Raw genomic sequence first — 18,248 nt, forward strand, 5'->3', positions numbered from 1 at the left:
AACATTGTTTGTGGCCTGCCAATAAGATTAAAGCTCTCAAGAAATGGGGAAACTCTCGAGGTGTGTGCGCGTGTGTGTGTGTGTGTGTGTAAGCAACCTTAAAAGACAGACTGATTGATTTTGTTATTGTTTCTCTGCCAAGATGGAAGTATGAAAAATGTGGTAATGAGGGGAGGGCTGCTCTCTTGGCAGCAGGTGTCGGAACATGATGTTCATTTTGCCGTCATGTGTTGAGATATTTTAACTCGAGTCTACAAACATTCAGTAATGAGATACTGATATGAACACTATTGTAAATACTGCAAAAAGGCCCAAACTTCAATACTGTTTTGGTACTGACATGATGTGTCCATAGCATATTATTGAAATGTTGACGTTTTCTTTCTTTTGGTTTTCTTTTCTTATGGTTCTTGAGGTTAATAAACAGCCAGTTGTGAAAAGCTGTTTTGGAGCTTTTGATCATTTCACTGTTTGCTCAGTTGTTGTGGAATTGTTGTGAGCACTTAAGTCCTGTTTTAAAGTGCTCAGATAAAATCACTTGGACCTTTTTGGTGAAATTGTTTGCTCAAGTGCTGTTTCCAAGGTCGAGAACACGACTGCCTTTGAAGAGTACAATTAACATTGTAGAAAAGTGTTAGATTATAACAGGACTATGATAGCAGCTTGATTAGGTTGCACTTAGGCACAGCTGTGCTTTGAGCGAACTTGAGCAAGCTGACATGGCAATGTGAACATGCTGATATTAAGCGGTGGTTAGTGTGTTTGGAATAGTTTAACTTTGAGCAGCAAAGTATGGTCCGAGAGAACCTGCAGCCAATCGGTATACAGAGTCCTGTGACTCCTGTGAGATGTTGAGCTCTGTTACAAAGAATTTCTTCCTGCCTTAAACACAAGAACACAGCCGCAGAAAAATGGAATAATTGCAGCTTGCCGCACTTGGTCGCTGCCTGGTGTTTTTTCGGCGTTAGGGAAATTAAAAATGTTGACCTCACTTTGGAGCTAAATGAAGAGTTGAAGGGATCACCAAAGCCATTAGGTATCATCCTCTGGGGGCACTGGATGTCTGTACAAACTTTCAGGGCGATCCATCCAATAGTTGTTGTGATATTTTAGTGGTGGATCGACCGACATTTCTATCCAAAGAGCCATGCTGCTCGCTAAAAGGCTTTTGTAGAAAACATGCTTATATTTCTCTGAGTAAATGTAAAAAAAGTGTTGTTTTTGGTTTATCCTGGTGATTTGTGGGTAATGTAGTAGCAGTAGTTGGAGTCTTTCTGCTGCGTCATCTCTGTCTTGTTTACCAGCTTTGCTTCAGTGCACCGAGTCCCCCGGGGGCGAACAGGACAGTAACATGCTTGTTTAGCTGGTGAATAACTGCAGTTTCAATCTTTGAACTCTCGTGTTCTGTGAATGACTCATTATTCAAAGGATTGTTATGGTTATTGTGGCTTTCATTGTGGACCATCTTGTTTCAATTACTGTGACTTTGGCCGACTCTTTAATTCTCACGGCAACTCTCAGGAATGGCTTTGACAATTTGGACCGATGCCCTTCTTAAAACATTACGTCATTGCAGCTCGCTGCAGGGAAACGCTCATGAGCACTTGGGGCCTTTCTTGGAAATGGAGATAAAAATTGTGTCCATGACATCAGGGTTCAACTTCAGCCATCCTTGTTTTACAAAATAATTTGGCTCCTGTTTGGAAAGTTCCTCTTCTCTAAAAGTTTCTCTTCTCTTTCTGTGTGATCCTCCGTCACTCCTTATCTGTTTCTCCTTGTTGTGCCTCTGGGACACTTGCCCTCACTGGCCCCGCCTCCTCCAGCCTCACTAAGCCCTCTGATTGGTCCGAGCTTCCCCTCTACACCACCATAGAGCCCCCCCTCTCCGTCTCCGCTCACTCAGTGGCTCCCAGTCAGTCTGTTTGGATTATTGTAGCAGCTCAGGCCTCTCTCATGCGCTGCCCTCTCTGCCCGCTGCACACATTACTACGGTTCATCAGAGATGAGAAGGATTAGGTAACGGAGAGCAGCGTTTGTTTTCACCCCAGAGAAGAGAGGAGGAGAGGGGAGCAGCCATGGAGTTGAAGTAAGTGGGTTGTTTTGGATTTAAAGATGGAGAAGAGGGTTGGAAAGAGTGAGTAGTAGATGGAACAATAACATGAGGAAAGATTTATATTTAAAGGAAGGGGGAAACTGTACAGATGTTGCTTTGGGAAAGTCCTTACGTAGAGTACAGTGTTGATGAATTGATTTTATTTTCAGTCTGTTCCTGTAGCAGGAAAAGATTCTTCTCAAAAGATGCTTCTGATGTTCCAGGTTATATAACCTTTGAAGTCTTGTGAGCTAATACTAGAAATACAGGTTAGTTCACGGTCTCATGTGTCCACATACTGAAGGGAAAAACTCCCCGCAGGTGTGCTTTAACAGTGCAGGTGTTTTCTTCACTGTATGCTCGCAAGAAAATATTTGCTTTGCTCTCATTTCCTGTTGTCTGTTGGTCATGCTCAGTGGCCTCAGCTGGTCTGTCTTGAAACCAAGTCAAGTCACGCTTATTATGTAACCCATAGATGTTTCTCCAAGGGCTTTAACATGTGTACAACATACCGTAGGAGACCCTCGATGTGGTTAAAAAGCCGTTATTTGATCCAGTACATATCAAGTGTTTGTCTCTTATTTATCAGTGTGAGGTAAAATAAACAGCAATAAAAAGCTGATGATCAGCTGATGAAATATGACGGATGGCTACAACATTAAACTGTTATGCATTGACATATTTATCTTATTGTAACGCCGGTAACTCTTCTACTACTGACTGCATTACAGCTGTTGAGTCAAAAACACAGCAACAATTTTTCACTGCAATTTAGTTGGTTGACAGAAAGCGCTACGCTCGCACATGTTGGCCTTACATGCGCTAACACACTCAGGCACCCAGACAGGACATTGCCTTATCTTGTGTCACCAGAATGCACGGTTGACGGATATATAACCCAGTGACGCAGTGACATTAATTGTATTCACTCGGAGAACAGCCTTTTTCTCTGAAACATGAAACTTTCAAGAATAGTAGGGAATTCTGTATAGTTCAGGAGAGGGGGTTATGTCACCCTCTCCAGCATTATAGGCATGCGAAGGCGCTACATATACACTCTACTGTTTAAAGTTGGTAATTGTTTAGCTGTAACTTATTGAAGCTGCTGCTAAATAATTACATCATCTGGAGGATGGTAGTCTCAGATTTGAAGTATTTTGTTATGAAACTGTTTCAGCGCTGATGAGACTGTGCGATTACCAGGGTCACCATGGACATAAGCCGCACCATCTGGCTTTAGGTGCTGAGAGGATTTTAAAAACCAATAACTGCTGAAAACAAACAAACTGCATCAGTTATAATGATGTGTGTATATAGTGTTTCTAGCCTTTAGTGTCAACACAGTCGGTGCAGCATGCAGTTCATGTTGTCCTCTCCTGATTATGGTGATTTTATGTGTAATGAATGACTGTTGCCTGATGTAAAAAGTAATATAAATCTTGTGCACCCAGAATGGACGGTTGGCAGATATACAGCCAAGTGACTCATTGACGTCTTTATTCATTCAGAGTGCAGCCTTTTTTCTCTGATGCCTGTAAAATGTGAACAAATAAGGACATCGATAGCACGCTCATACTTGTGCTTTTAAGTTTAAATAATGCAGTTAGCCTAGCTTAGCATAAAGACTGGAAGGAGGAAACGGCACCCGGCTAACCTCTGGAAGCACAAATTATAGCCATGACAGCAGAATGACCCGAGGGACGGCAACGTCAGTCTGTTGGTCAGTCGGCCAAACTGAAATATACTGGACGGATTACATTTTGGACAGACAGTCATGGTTCCCTAGCATGAATCCATAATGACTTTGGTGACCCCCCCACGACTTTTCCTCTATTGCCATCTCTAGGTTAACATTTGTGGTTTTGAGTGAAATGTCTACAAAACTGTGGGATGGGTTGCCAAAACAATAGGTACACACAAGCATATTTCCTAAAAAGGTCAAACTATTCCTTTCAGCACATCGGTCTTTGTCCCTCGTATGTTGTGGTAACTTACCTTGACAAACATTGTAGCCTACTTTGAATTTGCTCAAGGTCTTCAATCTGAAAATATTCCCGTCTCTAAGAGTTTTGCCTTCATTAAATACGATTGTGCAAAGGAGAACAAAAACATTACACGTAGCAATGTATAAAAGTGCAATGAAAACAATAAAAAAAACACAGACAATAAAATCTGACTTCAAATTGCTGATTAAAAACAAAGCAGCTGCGTGAAAAGAGCAGCAATAAACTGTCCTGTGACTCGACTCTCGGTTGACACCAACCAAAGTGACGTGGCATTATGTGTGTTTAGAAACAGAGAGCTGGTGAAAACAGCTGAGGTCAGTGCTCTGGAAAGATGGATGGACACCAGAGGGAGACCCAGAGTAACAAACAACTTCAGCCACAATGTAAACCAAAATATACATGGAAGCATGCTTTAAAAACTGGAATGAGCTGGTTAAAAAATGACAGCTTGCCCTAGATTCTCTACAGACAGCAGTTAAAGTTTAATGTTGGTTGACGGTGTGTTTGCTTTGTTGGAAGATGAGTGGAGAGAGCCGTTTGTTTTTCTTCTATTACAGCGACTAAGTCAGTTGGAAATGCTGCCTTTGCTGCAGTCTTTGAAGTGTCTTCATGCATCAGTGATGATGTCGGTGTGAACAGTGAAGCAACAAAGTGACGCGTTTACTCTTCAGAGTGTGTTAATGTGTGTGTGTGTGCCCCTCATACAGACCCCTTAGCTTTGTTTAATTGCATTTATATACATGAGTGAAGCAGCATGTGAACTGAATCAATGAAGTACTAAATCAGCAGTTTGTTTCTTAACTGACAATAACTTAATATAAACAAAGCAGGAAAAGAGATTTTATTTTGTAAACACTGTTGAAGAAATAAAACCTTCAACAGCATCAGAAAATATTAATATCTGTGATCTAGTTGCTACAACTTTTGGAAGTCGAAGCAGCTTCCAGTCCTGTGTTTTGATATCTTTTGGTGGAATTTAGTTCACATTCTGATTGCAGACTGTGCCTTTAACCAATCACAAACAACGTGATGAAGAAGTGTTTGTGTCATAGAAGCTGGTTGCTCTGTTCTTTGCATTACTCAAATTAAAGGCGGCCTCTGTAACCTTTCATTAAAGGTGTCCTGTGGAGCATCCTGTGGACTTTGAAGCAATTTCTTTAGTTTTTTGTTCATACGGTTGTTTTGTGTCCCTCTCCTCTGACTGACGCTCTGAGTTTGGCAGGCGTTGACATGAGATCACTGGAACAGCCTCGAAGCTGCCGGGCATAATGAAATGTGTGAAAAAAACTCTGTCAAGACCAACTGAGGTTATTCTTTAAATGGAAAAGGTATAAACGCATCAAAAGAATCCGAGTACTCCCCCTATGTTATTCGCTGATGGATGGAGAAGAACGTTTACTCAGCGTTATGAAAAGATAAGATCATTTAAATCAAGTAACAACAAACAGAAACTGGTGGGACAAAAACCCTATTTAATTACATTATGTCAGGAGGTCATTGGTGTTACTCATGAAGGAAATATTAAAGAACAGCAGAAATCCCAGTTATATGTTTTACTTTCTTTCCCTACAACCACTTAAGATTCTGAGCAGATTGTTCTTGAACTAAATATATAATTAAAATGTGTTTTTAGTTTTTGGAAATGTCTAACTATTGAAGCCATTCATGTCTTAAATAGATTCTCCCCATTAAGAGTAAACATATTTATTATTTGACGCCCTGGAAATGAGAACAGGCCGTATTTTCATGTACAGTGAATTGTGCAAACGGAGCACTTTTTAAAGCAGTCAGTTGGTTGACTAGCCTCCACCACATACACGTGTCCATACAGCGCATAGTGTGCTGGGATGATGCAAAAAATATACACAATTGGCTTCAATCAGGAGGTCCCTGTTGTCTGAAGGTTAAAGCTGTTGTTTCATTGTTTAGCTGATCTATAGAAAGCGTTATAGAGTCAGCAGTGTGATGATTGAGATCCTGAAAAATGATGTGAGGCCTTCATCTTTATCTTTTAATCAAAAAAAAAAAGAGTTTCACCTCATTGATATGTCAAGAGACTATTAAGGACGAACAACGTGCGATATTGTTAAGACTAGACTTGCGTGTATGATATATCACAGTGACATGGTGAAAAGTGTGTGCGTCTGCCAGCACATATTAGAGTGCCTCTGGTTTTTGCAGATCTTCCTTTATTACCTTATACTCCGTAATCATGCTTCTATTTAATCTTTCAAATTCAGCCTCTGGCTTTCCATATTTTGTGTTTTTTTTCTTTGCTCTGTCACTGCAAGTACACTGAGTCAGCATTATACGCACGCACACACACACATACACAAACATGCACTCAGAAAGAAAGATCCCTTTGGCTTTAACTATATTGGTCGTGGCGGGGACCCATCTTTTTCCCTGTTTTTTTTTTTGTTTTTTTTCCATTCACTAGCTCACCATCTGTCAGCCAGCACTCGCTCGAACACTCCTAATGCTGCACATGCTCGCTGCACTGCAGTGAGCCAGCATTTATTTCAGACCGAGAGGGATGGATGAGATGAGACTGACTGAGCCAAGAATGACGGGAGAGTAAAGGAGGGAGGGGTTGGAAGAGATGATGTAAAAACTGACAACACAATCTGGCTAAATCGCCCCTCCTCAACTACTCTCACGTGTGCGCACACACACACACACACACACACACACACACACACACACACACACACACACACACACACACACACACACACACACACACACACACACACACACACCGAGGAGCCGTCTCTCTCACACACATCCGTTTGGTTCGTTGCTGCTACCTGGAGCAGAGCATCGTTTCAGAGGGATTTTAGTGAGTGTTTCAGTCACGTGGAGCCAATGGTTCAGTCTGCGTACTGGAGTGGATGACGCCTGTTGATCGGCCTATAGATGCAGCACTGTAAGTCTTAATTAATACTGTTATGAGCCAAATATTTGGAATATCTGGTGTTGTTTCAAGCTAAAATCCTTGCATGGTTATAACTTATTTTCTCTTGGAGTCATTTCATGCTAAACGGATACAATTCCAGTCATAATTTGCCTGTTTCACGTCTCCCCCGCTGCGTGTTGGATGACGGCTCCATCCAGCAGGGATCGCTCCGCTGAGCTGGAGCGGCTCTGATTATGTAAGAGCAGAGCGTTGTGAGGCTGCCTGCAGCCCTCTGCACCGTCGGCACCGGGCTGCTTCTGTTGTGGCTGTCTGCAGGATTTGTTCATTTCACTTTTATAATCGGTGTCGTATTTGATGCTTTGTTGATCTGCTTGATCTGGCCCCGTGGAGCTGGTGAATTATTGACATGCAGCCTGAGACCTGAGCTTGTGCACGTCTGTGTTGACGTACAGCTACATCTTGTCACTCAAATCTCTCATTTATGACACATTTATGAATGTGGTGTTTAGCTGTGTGCTGCTCAAATGTAAGGCTAGATTGTGATTGTTGGGGTTTTGTTTAACTCATTACTCTGCCACTACAGCAACTTGTTTCTGCTTCTCCAGCTTTATGAAGCGGACCTGAGCTGCTCGACACATAACTATTTGTCAGCTGGCAGCAGCAAACACATTACATACCAGCCATGTGACATATTGGAAACGTTGGTAATGACCCGCTGACGGCATCAAAGCTTCATTATGACAGTAATTTTATCCACCGCTCTAATTTCAGGCTTTCCAAATGACAACCTTGTAGTTGGAGGCTCTCGTATCTGCTTTCAGAAAGGGTGAAAGAGAGGAGGATGCTTGTATAAAAGAGATTTTAAGAAAAGCGAGAAGAGGAGAGTGAGAGCATGCACCGTAGAAGTTCAGTCCCTGAGGGCTTTCCTCTCAGCAGCAGAGGTGGCCTGTTTCTGTGCCTGTCTTGAATGCGAAGAGACAATAAAAGCACTGACAGACTTTCTGTGTCTAAGTTAGCTGCCAGAGAACGTTACAGAAATGTCCGACATTGAAATACAGGAGCCATTAAATGGATGTTTCAGATAAAACCGGAGAGCGAGTTAGCATGGTGGTATTAAAGTGTTTAGTTTAGTAGGTTAAGTGTTCCGCCTCTCACTGATGAGTGCTGAACACAGAGTGCCGGGCTTTCACTTTATAATCAAATATTTATCACTCAAAGTGCCTTTTTCATGAGGAGCATCCAGCCACAGCTGCAGCTCTGATTTACTCCGGCTGTCTGCTACTGTGCTGGTTCCCGACATCGGGGTCGAGAGCCAAGCGAGATAAATCCTGCCATGTTTATTTTCACAGACTTTCCTCTTGTCATGTAGGATTGTTTTTCCTCAGGCTGCGAGACTCCTCCACTCCACCTCATCCTCCACACTCCATCATAAAATAGTTTTGTTTTTCTTGTGGAGCATAAGGGGACTACAACTGCATTTTGTTGTTTATGTGCTGTACGGTGGCAATATATTAACCTTTTAACTGGATACGAGAGTGAAAGATTGTTGGTCAGGAGCGAACCGCTAGCCGAGTGGTTCGGGCTCATACAGCATGGGCCAAACAGGCCTGAGCAGAGAGTCCTTCCCCTACTCTCTCTCTCTCCACATATCATGTCTCTCTCCACCTCCACTATTAGATAAAGGCATAAAATGGTAGCCAATCACTTGCTCGCTTGAGTATAAGCCAAAAAACGTTTTCAGGTTTTAGATATTGGTACAGCTGTAGAGTCGGGATGACGTCAGGCTAGTAAAGAAATCTTTTTAAGGCTCTGGGGAAGTTCTCAATGGATTAAAAGTTCATGATAGCGAGAGTACCAGTTTTAGTGAAATCACCATGAGCCAAGAAGTTTGGGAACAACCTTTTATCCTCTGTTAAAAGAGCTCCATCTCTGGACACACTGGACATAGCAGTCTGTCCTTTTAAAGTTTTCAGAGGAATGGAAATCCGTCTGCCGAGTAAAGATTGGGTGACGGCTACTAAAAAGACTTTGGGGTGAGATTATTGTTTCCAAAGATCAAGAATGGACTTTCAATCTCAAAGTTTTGACCTCTCACTCTCTTCACAACCTCTCCGATGTTGTATCTATTCCCAGGCTGACTGATGAGAGTAAAATATAGTATTTAAATAAAACATAGCAGTTTGTTTTGAAGGGTTGTTTTCACTGTCTCTAACTTTAATACGTCTGTGTTTATGAGTTTGAGTTGAAGCCTGTAGTCACAGGCGCTGATCGGTGCGTCTGTTTGTGCGTTTGGCATTTCCTCTCTCGGTGAGGGGACGGAGGGAGGAAGGCGTGTTGCTTCTAACTTTGATCTTTACAACCACACAGATTTCCACTCGCCTCCACAGCTCACCCCTGCGCGTTTGATCATACGTCGGGTCTTGTGGCTGTGTCCTCGCTTTGTCTCATCCTCCCTCTGTTTCTCTCTGCAGGGTGCTGGGTAAGAGGAAGAGGGACTCCTATGTCAGAGTTTTAGGATGGCCACTGAAGGCTCCACTCTTCCCAGCCCCGTGGTCCGCCAGATTGACAAGCAGTTCTTGATCTGCAGCATATGTCTGGACCGCTACGAAAACCCCAAAGTACTGCCCTGCCTGCACACCTTCTGTGAGAGGTGAGTGGAGTTACCATGATGTTTTTAAGTGGAAATGTATTTGTTTTAATCCTGTGAATGATGTGTAACTTGATCAGGTCTCAAACTCAAAAGTACGATTAGCATGTTTTCTGCGAGAAAGGGATGCTGCTGGTAGTAGATGCAGCAATAATACTCAATCAATAGTCTAATGCTTTTGTAAATTTGAGTATTGTTTCACATGACGCGCATCTCTGCTGTTAACTTGGGTGTGTTGGTGCCATCCTCTCTGACAACCGGCCTTTTGTTTCTGACACAAAAGAGAAACTGTGGCCTGTCGCTGGCTGCTTCTGGAGAGCCATTGAGCTGTCGGATTCTCTTCTGCTATATCTGTTTCACACATACATTTCTATAGTATAATTTTACTTTTCCGAAGTGTTAAAGAGGAAAATGGTTATATTACATACCTCACATTTAATTCTTTGGATCCGAACAGAGAACATTTGTTGTGATGATGACTGATAATGAACTGGTAGATTGTGTAATGCGTTTGTTCAATTATTTTCCTTTTAAAGGTAGTTGTGTAAATAGATTACTTATAAAATTAGAAGAGCTGCAATTCTGACCAAGTATCTTGTGAAAAAAAGAGGCTTCCTTGTTCAAAAATAGATAAATTAACATTAACTTGCTTTGTGAGTAACAACTGCATATCTGCTGTACATTATCACTCACTTTATATATCTTCTCAATGCAACACACCTACACACACACACACACACTACTGTACACCTCCCACGCCTTTCTCCAGGCTGTGTCTTTCACATAAATTTCTGCAGAATGCTCTCACTCTTTAATAACCCCCCCCCCCCCCCCCGTTCTCCTCCTCCTCCAGGTGCCTGCAGAATTACATCCCGGCCCACAGCCTCACACTGTCGTGCCCCGTGTGCCGCCAGACCTCGATCCTGCCGGAGAAGGGTGTGGCGGCATTGCAGAATAACTTCTTCATCACCAACCTGATGGACGTGCTGCAGCGGGCGCCGGAGAGCCGCAGCCAGGAGGCCGCCGCTCTCAGCAACATCACCGCTGTGGCTACAGGCCAACTGCTCTCCTGCCCCAACCATGGAGGCAACGTAAGACTCGTACACAGTCATCACATCTGAACATCCAGTTGTTGTTTGTCAAGTATACATGTTTATAGGCTTTTGGGTATTCGCAGAACATGGCTGGACGTTAGGTTAAACGCACAAACACTGCATAACCCGAACCCATCCAGTGGTTGTTAAGATAATTCAGTCTGGACCAGAGTGGTAGACCGACCAATGTTGGCATCAGCCTCAACCCAATATTTAAGTCTAATCTTTCATTTGTCATATTGCTTAGGTCATGGAGTTTTACTGTCCGCCCTGTGAGACGGCCATGTGTCAGGAGTGTACGAGTGGTGAACATGGAGAACACCCTACTGTGCCTCTTAAAGACGTCGTGGAGCAACACAAGGCCTCGTTACAGGTCCAGCTAGACGCTGTCAAGAAGAGGTACAACAGCAGCATTATGTCGACTTCCTTCACATTACACCCAAGTAACAGCCATCGTAACAAACACTGTCCTCTTTTATGTGCATGCTCCGTCATGTGACTGTTGATTCAGTATGTGAAAAATGCCTCCTCGTTCCTCCGTTGCTCCCAGGTTGCCAGAGATCGACTCAGCCCTGCAGACGCTGTCAGAGATCTTGCTGCAGCTGACCAATCAAAAGGGCTCCATTGAGGACGGCATCCATACCACCTTTGACGAGTTGCAGAAGACCCTGAATGTCCGCAAGAGCGTTTTACTGATGGAGCTGGAGGTCAACTACGGCCTCAAGCAGAAGGTGAGGTGACGCGGCCTGAAACTAAGTAATTCGGCTGACACATGCAGAGTGTTTGTCGCGCCTTTTTATGTTTGGTTTAGACTTTGGTCCCTAAAATGATAAGTGTTTGAGTTTTCTATTCGGCGTCAAGCACTATGCGGTCACTATCGACCTCTTATTCTCATAAAGAGGTTTTTGAATATATAACAAAAGGAAATAATACAGAAAGAAACAATAGAAATGACCATTAACCTGATTATAATCCATTTTTGGAAAGCTTTTAACCCATTACAGGCTACTCATCAGGCTGGTTTTGCTGATCAGTAGCCGGTCTGATAGGCAGTAGGGGGGCCGGGGAGCTGGTGCACCACCCCCATCCAGACAAACCAATCACCCAGCCTGGTCAGGAGCCTGCTGCTGCTGCCCCCCCCCCCCCCCCCCCCAATCACAGCTCCATCACAGCTCCATCACATGGGTTGCTAATGATTTCCAATTCACGGGCTGGTGCGCAGCTAAAGCACTGGAGCCCAAGGGAAAGTCGGATATGTGACTTTCAGCTGTGTTGTGGTTGGTAGCTAGATGGAGCCAGTGTGCTGTATGCACGCTCTGGGTGTGTCATGTGCAGCGAGGAAACCGCGTACAGCTCTGCTCTTCATGGGAAACCCTCTATACTCCTCCTCCTCTGAAGCTTGAGCTCTATTCTCACAGTATGGACGGACAGTCTGCCAGTTTCCACAGCTTCAGAGTGTAAAGAGAACGAGATAGGTGAAGGGGAAATATTTGACTCCAGGGATAAGTGGCTCAATGGCCTCTCTTGTTGAAGAAGAGGAGTGGGATGGTCAGATGAGGGTGAGTGTGTTTTGGTGCTTTAAAGAGGGCGTGGTGATGTCCCAGTAATGAGGGGGAACAATGATAATCTGCTTAAAAAGGGTTAGCAACAAAGAATACCAGAAGTATGACATACTGAGAGATTTAATGATCTAAATGTGGCTTGTATTAGCTCATTGTTAGCTACAATGGTAACACTTCCTAATGTTATAAATTGGTGATTTAACTATGAGTTTGTGTGATTAGTTGACACTAAATGGATCATCAATGAATGAGTTACTTTGTGCATTGGTTAATGTGTCTACTACACCGGTAACTAACAGTAATTTCACAGTTAAATCTCTACAAGTCAACACAGGATAGCATAATAATATCTGATATTCATCTGTCTTCATGGGCAGCTGCTGCAGCTGAAAGTCGTGCAGAATCGCATGAAGTTGTGTTTACGCCAACATAAAACCAAATGAGCTCAGATCCCTCTTTCTGTAATGGTGCCAAGTCATGCAGTATGCTTCGTTTTTACGCAGTTGTTGATCTGCCTGTTTTCACTTACCGTCTGTACTTGATTTGCCTGTTTGTAGAGGTGCTTTTTGTCAGTGTCTCTAAGCACAAGTTAACACTGCTGCCCCCTGGTGTGTGTATGTGTGTATTAGGTGCTGCAAACCCAGCTGGATACTCTGCTGCAGGGCCAGGAGGGCATCAACAGCAGCTGTAACTTCACAGAGCAGGCCCTGAGCCACGGCACCGAGGCCGAGGTGCTGCTGGTGAAGAAGCAGATGAGCGAGCGTCTCAAGGAGCTGGCCAGCCAGGAGCTTCCTCTGCAGCCGGGAGAGAACGACCAGCTGGACTTCAACGTGGAGACGGAGGGACTGAAGAAGTCCATCCACAACCTGGGCACCATTCTAACGACTAACGCAGTGGCCTCTGAGACCGTGGCGACAGGTGAAGGCTTACGACAAAGTGTGGTGGGCGTCCCCACCTCCATCACCATAACCACCAAGGACAAAGACGGAGAGCTGTGCAAAATGGGCAACGCGGTCATCACCGCCGAATTGTCCTCACCTGATGGTAGCAAAGGTGAAGGGGACATACTGGACAACAAGAATGGCACTTACGAGTACCTGTTCACGGCCCCTAAAGAGGGGACTTTTAACTTATCGCTGCGTTTATATGACCAACATATCAAAGGAAGCCCCTTTAAGATAAAGGCCACCAAATCCATAGATGTGTCGTCAACTTCAGACGGCGTCAAGAAGAGGCTGAAGTCTCCGGGCAGTGGACACGTCAAGCAGAAGGCCATCAAGAGGCCGGCCAGCATGTACAGCACAGGGAGGAGGAAAGAGAACCCCATCGAGGACGACCTCATCTTCAGAATCGGTAAGAAATATTTAATGTCAAATATGGACTCGTATATTGTTTGTGTGTGTTTAAAATCCTTTAAAATAATATCAAACCATGCCCTTAAACAGTTTTGCCAAATTTAGCAATCTTGTTATTGATTCTAGCTTCTAAAATGTGAGGATTAACTGGCTTCCATCATTGTAAATTTAAAATCTTCTGGACTCTTGGTCTATTTTGTAGACTTTACAAAAGGATAAAAAGGTTGCAGCTTTTCACTACACAATTTTTCAGAAATAAATCAATGTTTTTCATGGCCTTTTAAGCACAGGTTTGACAAACAGACAAGAGGCATGACTGAGTCAGTTTACTAAAAGATGCTTGTGTAAAAATGAAGCATTTTGTCACTTTTATCTCTTTACATACTGTTGCATCATGCAAGTAACTTAACTAAAACTACATTTTTAATATAAGCTTGACATTAAGTTCGAAACCAACAAGTCACATCTTCAGTCTAATAAAGGAACGAACAGCTTAAACAGTATATACAGTGTCAAAAGAGATATCCAACAATTTAAATAACTGCAAACATACAGTCTCACCTAAACGCCAATACAAACACTGTAAAATCGACATGTATGCACAAATTCATATCGGTTAAAACATTGCACCTTGATTGAGTTCATGAATATATTCTAGTCTGTGATTTACCGTAAGTCCACTAATATATTTCATGTTTTTTTTTTTTTTTTAAGGCACAAAAGGAAGAAACAAAGGGGAGTTCACTAACCTGCAGGGAGTGGCGACCTCTTCTCTGGGAAAGGTGCTGATAGCCGACAGCAACAACCAGTGTGTCCAGGTACAAATAACAACTGTGCTGCAGCTGCTCTCAGCCTACAGATACAGCAGCATGTTGTATGTATAGTGGAGCACTATAACTTATGCTCAGTTACCTTACTCAGTGCTTCCTATGCACTTTGCCATCTCACTGGACATAAACTGTAGTAGGCCTTTTCTAGAGCCTTGTTAGTTTTAAAACAATGAACACCAAACGGATGCATTTTAACATCTCTTGTTTTTATTTCAACATCTTTAACATGTTTTGTGTGATGCAGGTTTTCTCCAACGACGGCCAGTTCAAAAGTCGTTTTGGCGTGCGCGGCAGGACTCCGGGTCAGCTGCAGCGGCCGACCGGAGTGGCCATCCACCCAAACGGTGACATCATCATTGCCGACTACGACAACAAGTGGGTCAGCATCTTTTCAAGTGAAGGCAAGTTCAAGGTAAGTCGGGATTGAATGTTTCATCTTCATTTGATACTAAGACTGTCGATAGGACAAAGTGTTATAATATCTGATGTTTAGTTAGAAAAGCAAAGTATCAACATACTCATTTACTCCGATCATACTCCCTGAGCTTCCCACCATGAACTATGTGAATTAGAAAAAACTTGAAACAGAAATGTAAAATCCGCGACTTCTCCAGAACAAGATTGGTTCGGGGAAGCTGATGGGCCCTAAAGGCGTGTCGGTGGACAGAAACGGCCACATCATCGTGGTGGACAACAAGGCCTGCTGCGTCTTCATCTTCCAGCTCAACGGCAAGCTGGTCACCAAGTTCGGTAACAGAGGCAACGGCGACAGGCAGTTTGCAGGTACACTCAATGGTAATATGTGCACTTCCCCCGCTACAGTCTCACTCCAACCAGCTCACACCTGCATGTGGAATGAAGACGAATGCTGAACCAGGAACCATAAAGTTCCCATTATCCTTTGACTTCTGAGGGGTTTTACTTAAAAACATATAATAGACTTTAATATAGTAATAACTCAACTGTACTCAAAAAAAGCATGTTCTAACATTGATCATGGTACAAAATATTTTTAGTCTTGTTTTATCATTAAATGGGAAATAATTCATTTGCATGTCAAAAACAAAATTCATTCACTGCGAGGTTGTTTCCGAAACCGAACTGCCTGTTTGATTTGGACAAACGGCACAAATCTGAGACTTTACCGTCTGTTATTTTTAAGGGCCTCACTTTGCTGCTGTCAACAACAACAATGAAATAATTGTGACAGATTTCCACAACCACTCAGTCAAGGTGAGTGCAATATCAGAGCGGTGGAAGTGTGTTACAGTACGCAAAGACGATGATTAGTTCATACTGTAGTACTAGAAATGGTGGCTTGTATGATACTTTTCAGACTTTCCTCTTCTATTGTAAATTCTTAGTTTTTTTTCCCCTCTAAGTGTCTGATCAAAATATTATCAACACAATTATTTAGTTGATGTATCACTATTGTTTTTTTGTTTTTTTTTGGAAAACCAAAATCTAGGTGTTTAACACAGAAGGGGAATTCTTGCTGAAGTTTGGTTCGAACGGCGAGGGCAACGGCCAGTTCAACGCCCCCACGGGAGTGGCAGTGGATGTCAATGGAAACATCATAGTGGCCGACTGGGGCAACAGCCGGATACAGGTCAGTGCAAAAGGTCTCGCCTGAAGAAATATTGAGAAAAGCAGAGGTAGACTTTTCCTCCCTGCTGCATTCACAGTTGTTTGGATTTCAGTATGCGTCTTTATGGCTGATTTCTACACTGTGCAGACCGTCATGTGTAATGTGATGTCATACAAATATCATTTGAATTTAGTTATTATTTAACTCTTGTGCCTTTTTAAAAAGTTGCTCTGATGTCCATAGAGGACAAAAATGAGTTTTAAAAAAAACTACCATTAAGTTATATATTATTTTCTACTTTCACTTAGTTTCATCTTTTAACTAACTTCAGTCCTGATCATAACGACCATATATATATATATATATATATATATATATATTTAAAAAAAAAAAAGTGTTCACAGCCTAGAATATGCCAATGATTGGCAACAACATGGAAGTTGATGCACTTCTATTTTTTGTACATAATTAAATTAAAAAGAGAACACTGACTTTCTCTTTCTCTCTCTCTCTCTCTCAGGTGTTTGATGGCAGCGGTTCGTTCCTGTCCTACATCAACACATCAGCAGACCCGCTGTACGGCCCGCAGGGTCTGGCTCTCACCTCCGACGGACATGTTGTGGTTGCAGATTCTGGCAACCACTGCTTCAAAGTCTACCGCTACTTGCAGTAGCCCTTGTCTCTCTCAGCGCACAAACTGTACAGTGTATACACACACACACACACACACACACACACACACGTGCACTCATTAGTATGGAGCGACCGGCAGATTTGCACTCACCCACCCACTCACCCTTGAATCATGCTGTCGTTGTGCCATCTGTGTGATTGTGTTAGAGATAATTGTGGTTTGAATGAAGTGAGGGGATCTATCATATTCACAGATGGAGGCTGCTGACTGGTGCTTTGAGGGGTCATTCATAACCTTGTTCACATTCCATCTTAATTACACTGATTTAAAAAAATAAAGCTTTAGTATTGTACATATGTTAGACCTTTTTAATTGCTGTGATGTGGCAGGAAAACTGGAAAAAACAAAGCTATTGCACTTGTTCCTAAAAATCCCCGGTTGGACACTGTTAAGTGAGACGGAAATTTAAGTAAAGACGTATCTAAGTCACCTGAAAATTAACGGGAATTCTAGTTCCAGTGACTGCAGCTTCCTGTTAAATGCTCTTGAGAGTCGTCACATTTTGCCTGTTCACTATTAAAGAAAAATATTCCACCCACTGTAGGTAGCAGGGTATTGTAGAGCATGATTAGGCATCTCTATGCATGTTGTTTTTACTAATAAATACCAGAAATACTGCTGTGCACAATATATGAATATGTTTTAAGCTGACAAAATCACTTAAAGAAACTTTGAATCTACTATGTGAAAATGACTGGTCGATGTAATTCGTCATCAATTTAAATGAATAAACTTGTGGTTATATAAAGTAAGCTGATAACGTCTGCTTAATTGTTTTTTTCTAAAACCACACAGTGCGTTTGTGTGTGCAAGACGAGTGTGATTGTGTTGTGCTCAATTAAGGGAACCAAACAAAAGCCACTTGATATGTTGACTTAAAAATTTGGTGTGATTATGTGCAAACATCTCAACAGCAGAAATGCTGAAAATAAAGTCAATCGTCGGACACATCAGTGAAAAGGTTTGTTCATCATGCTGCAATGCAGGTTTATTCCATTATCACCTTCACCCCTTTCCACATGCTCGTATGTCTTTTCAAAAGAAAATTAAAACTACTAACGAGTTGTATTTCAGTGAAAAAACAAACTATTTGTCTATCCTCAAAAAATGCAAAATGTAGTTCAACAGTTGAGGTGTGTGTGTTGTAAAAAATGCACTGTGCTCCTGTTAGAATTCAAAATGTGTTTATCCTCAAGTACTGAATTTGGTCATCCATTTTCTACACGATCCTGTTTAATAATGATTGGTTTTACATTGTTTTGTTTATATTTGTAATGCCAAATGGAATTAAAGTGCCCATAGGAAAGACTATCGTGATTGTAGTTGATTTTGTTGTGTACTTACTGCATCTTATAATAAGATTCATTCATTATTAGCTTGCATAGCTGCTGAAAACACTGCATTGGTTAAGATGATATCAAGCTGCTTCTTTTTCTTTTTTTTTAAAATAAAGATGGCAT

The 18,248-nt window shown here is 42.4% G+C and overlaps 1 protein-coding gene across 2 annotated transcripts; it reads left to right on the forward strand.

The window, feature by feature from the left end:
* Positions 1 to 1,890: 1,890 nt before the first annotated feature.
* Positions 1,891 to 18,097, forward strand: LOC142949693 (tripartite motif-containing protein 2). 2 transcript variants are annotated; one of them, XM_076091495.1, is made up of 12 exons: positions 1,891 to 2,086; positions 9,490 to 9,668; positions 10,519 to 10,756; positions 11,007 to 11,158; positions 11,310 to 11,490; positions 12,951 to 13,674; positions 14,391 to 14,494; positions 14,751 to 14,918; positions 15,121 to 15,301; positions 15,669 to 15,739; positions 15,975 to 16,115; positions 16,615 to 18,097. In XM_076091495.1, the coding sequence occupies exons 2-12, from the start codon at positions 9,535 to 9,537 to the stop codon at positions 16,765 to 16,767; spliced, it is 2,247 nt and encodes a 748-aa protein (XP_075947610.1). In that variant the 5' UTR covers positions 1,891 to 2,086; positions 9,490 to 9,534; the 3' UTR covers positions 16,768 to 18,097. The 2 variants fall into 2 exon arrangements, with proteins under 2 accessions (XP_075947610.1, XP_075947611.1); XM_076091496.1 differs by having other exon boundaries at positions 1,892 to 2,086; positions 15,121 to 15,289.
* The last annotated feature ends 151 nt before the right edge of the window (positions 18,098 to 18,248 follow it).

The sequence above is a fragment of the Anarhichas minor genome, unplaced genomic scaffold (genome assembly GCF_050575085.1).
Source record: "Anarhichas minor isolate MPS153535 unplaced genomic scaffold, ASM5057508v1 ptg000014l, whole genome shotgun sequence".
NCBI lineage: Eukaryota > Metazoa > Chordata > Actinopteri > Perciformes > Anarhichadidae > Anarhichas > Anarhichas minor.

Coding starts and splice junctions, on each gene's coding strand:
- LOC142949693 (XM_076091495.1), top strand. CDS start 9,535: ATGGCCACTGAAGGCTCCACTCTTCCCAGCCCCGTGGTCCGCCAGATT. Junction 9,669..10,518: donor CTGCACACCTTCTGTGAGAG/GTGAGTGGAGTT, acceptor CTCCTCCTCCAG/GTGCCTGCAGAATTACATCC. Junction 13,675..14,390: donor CGACCTCATCTTCAGAATCG/GTAAGAAATATT, acceptor TTTTTTTTTAAG/GCACAAAAGGAAGAAACAAA.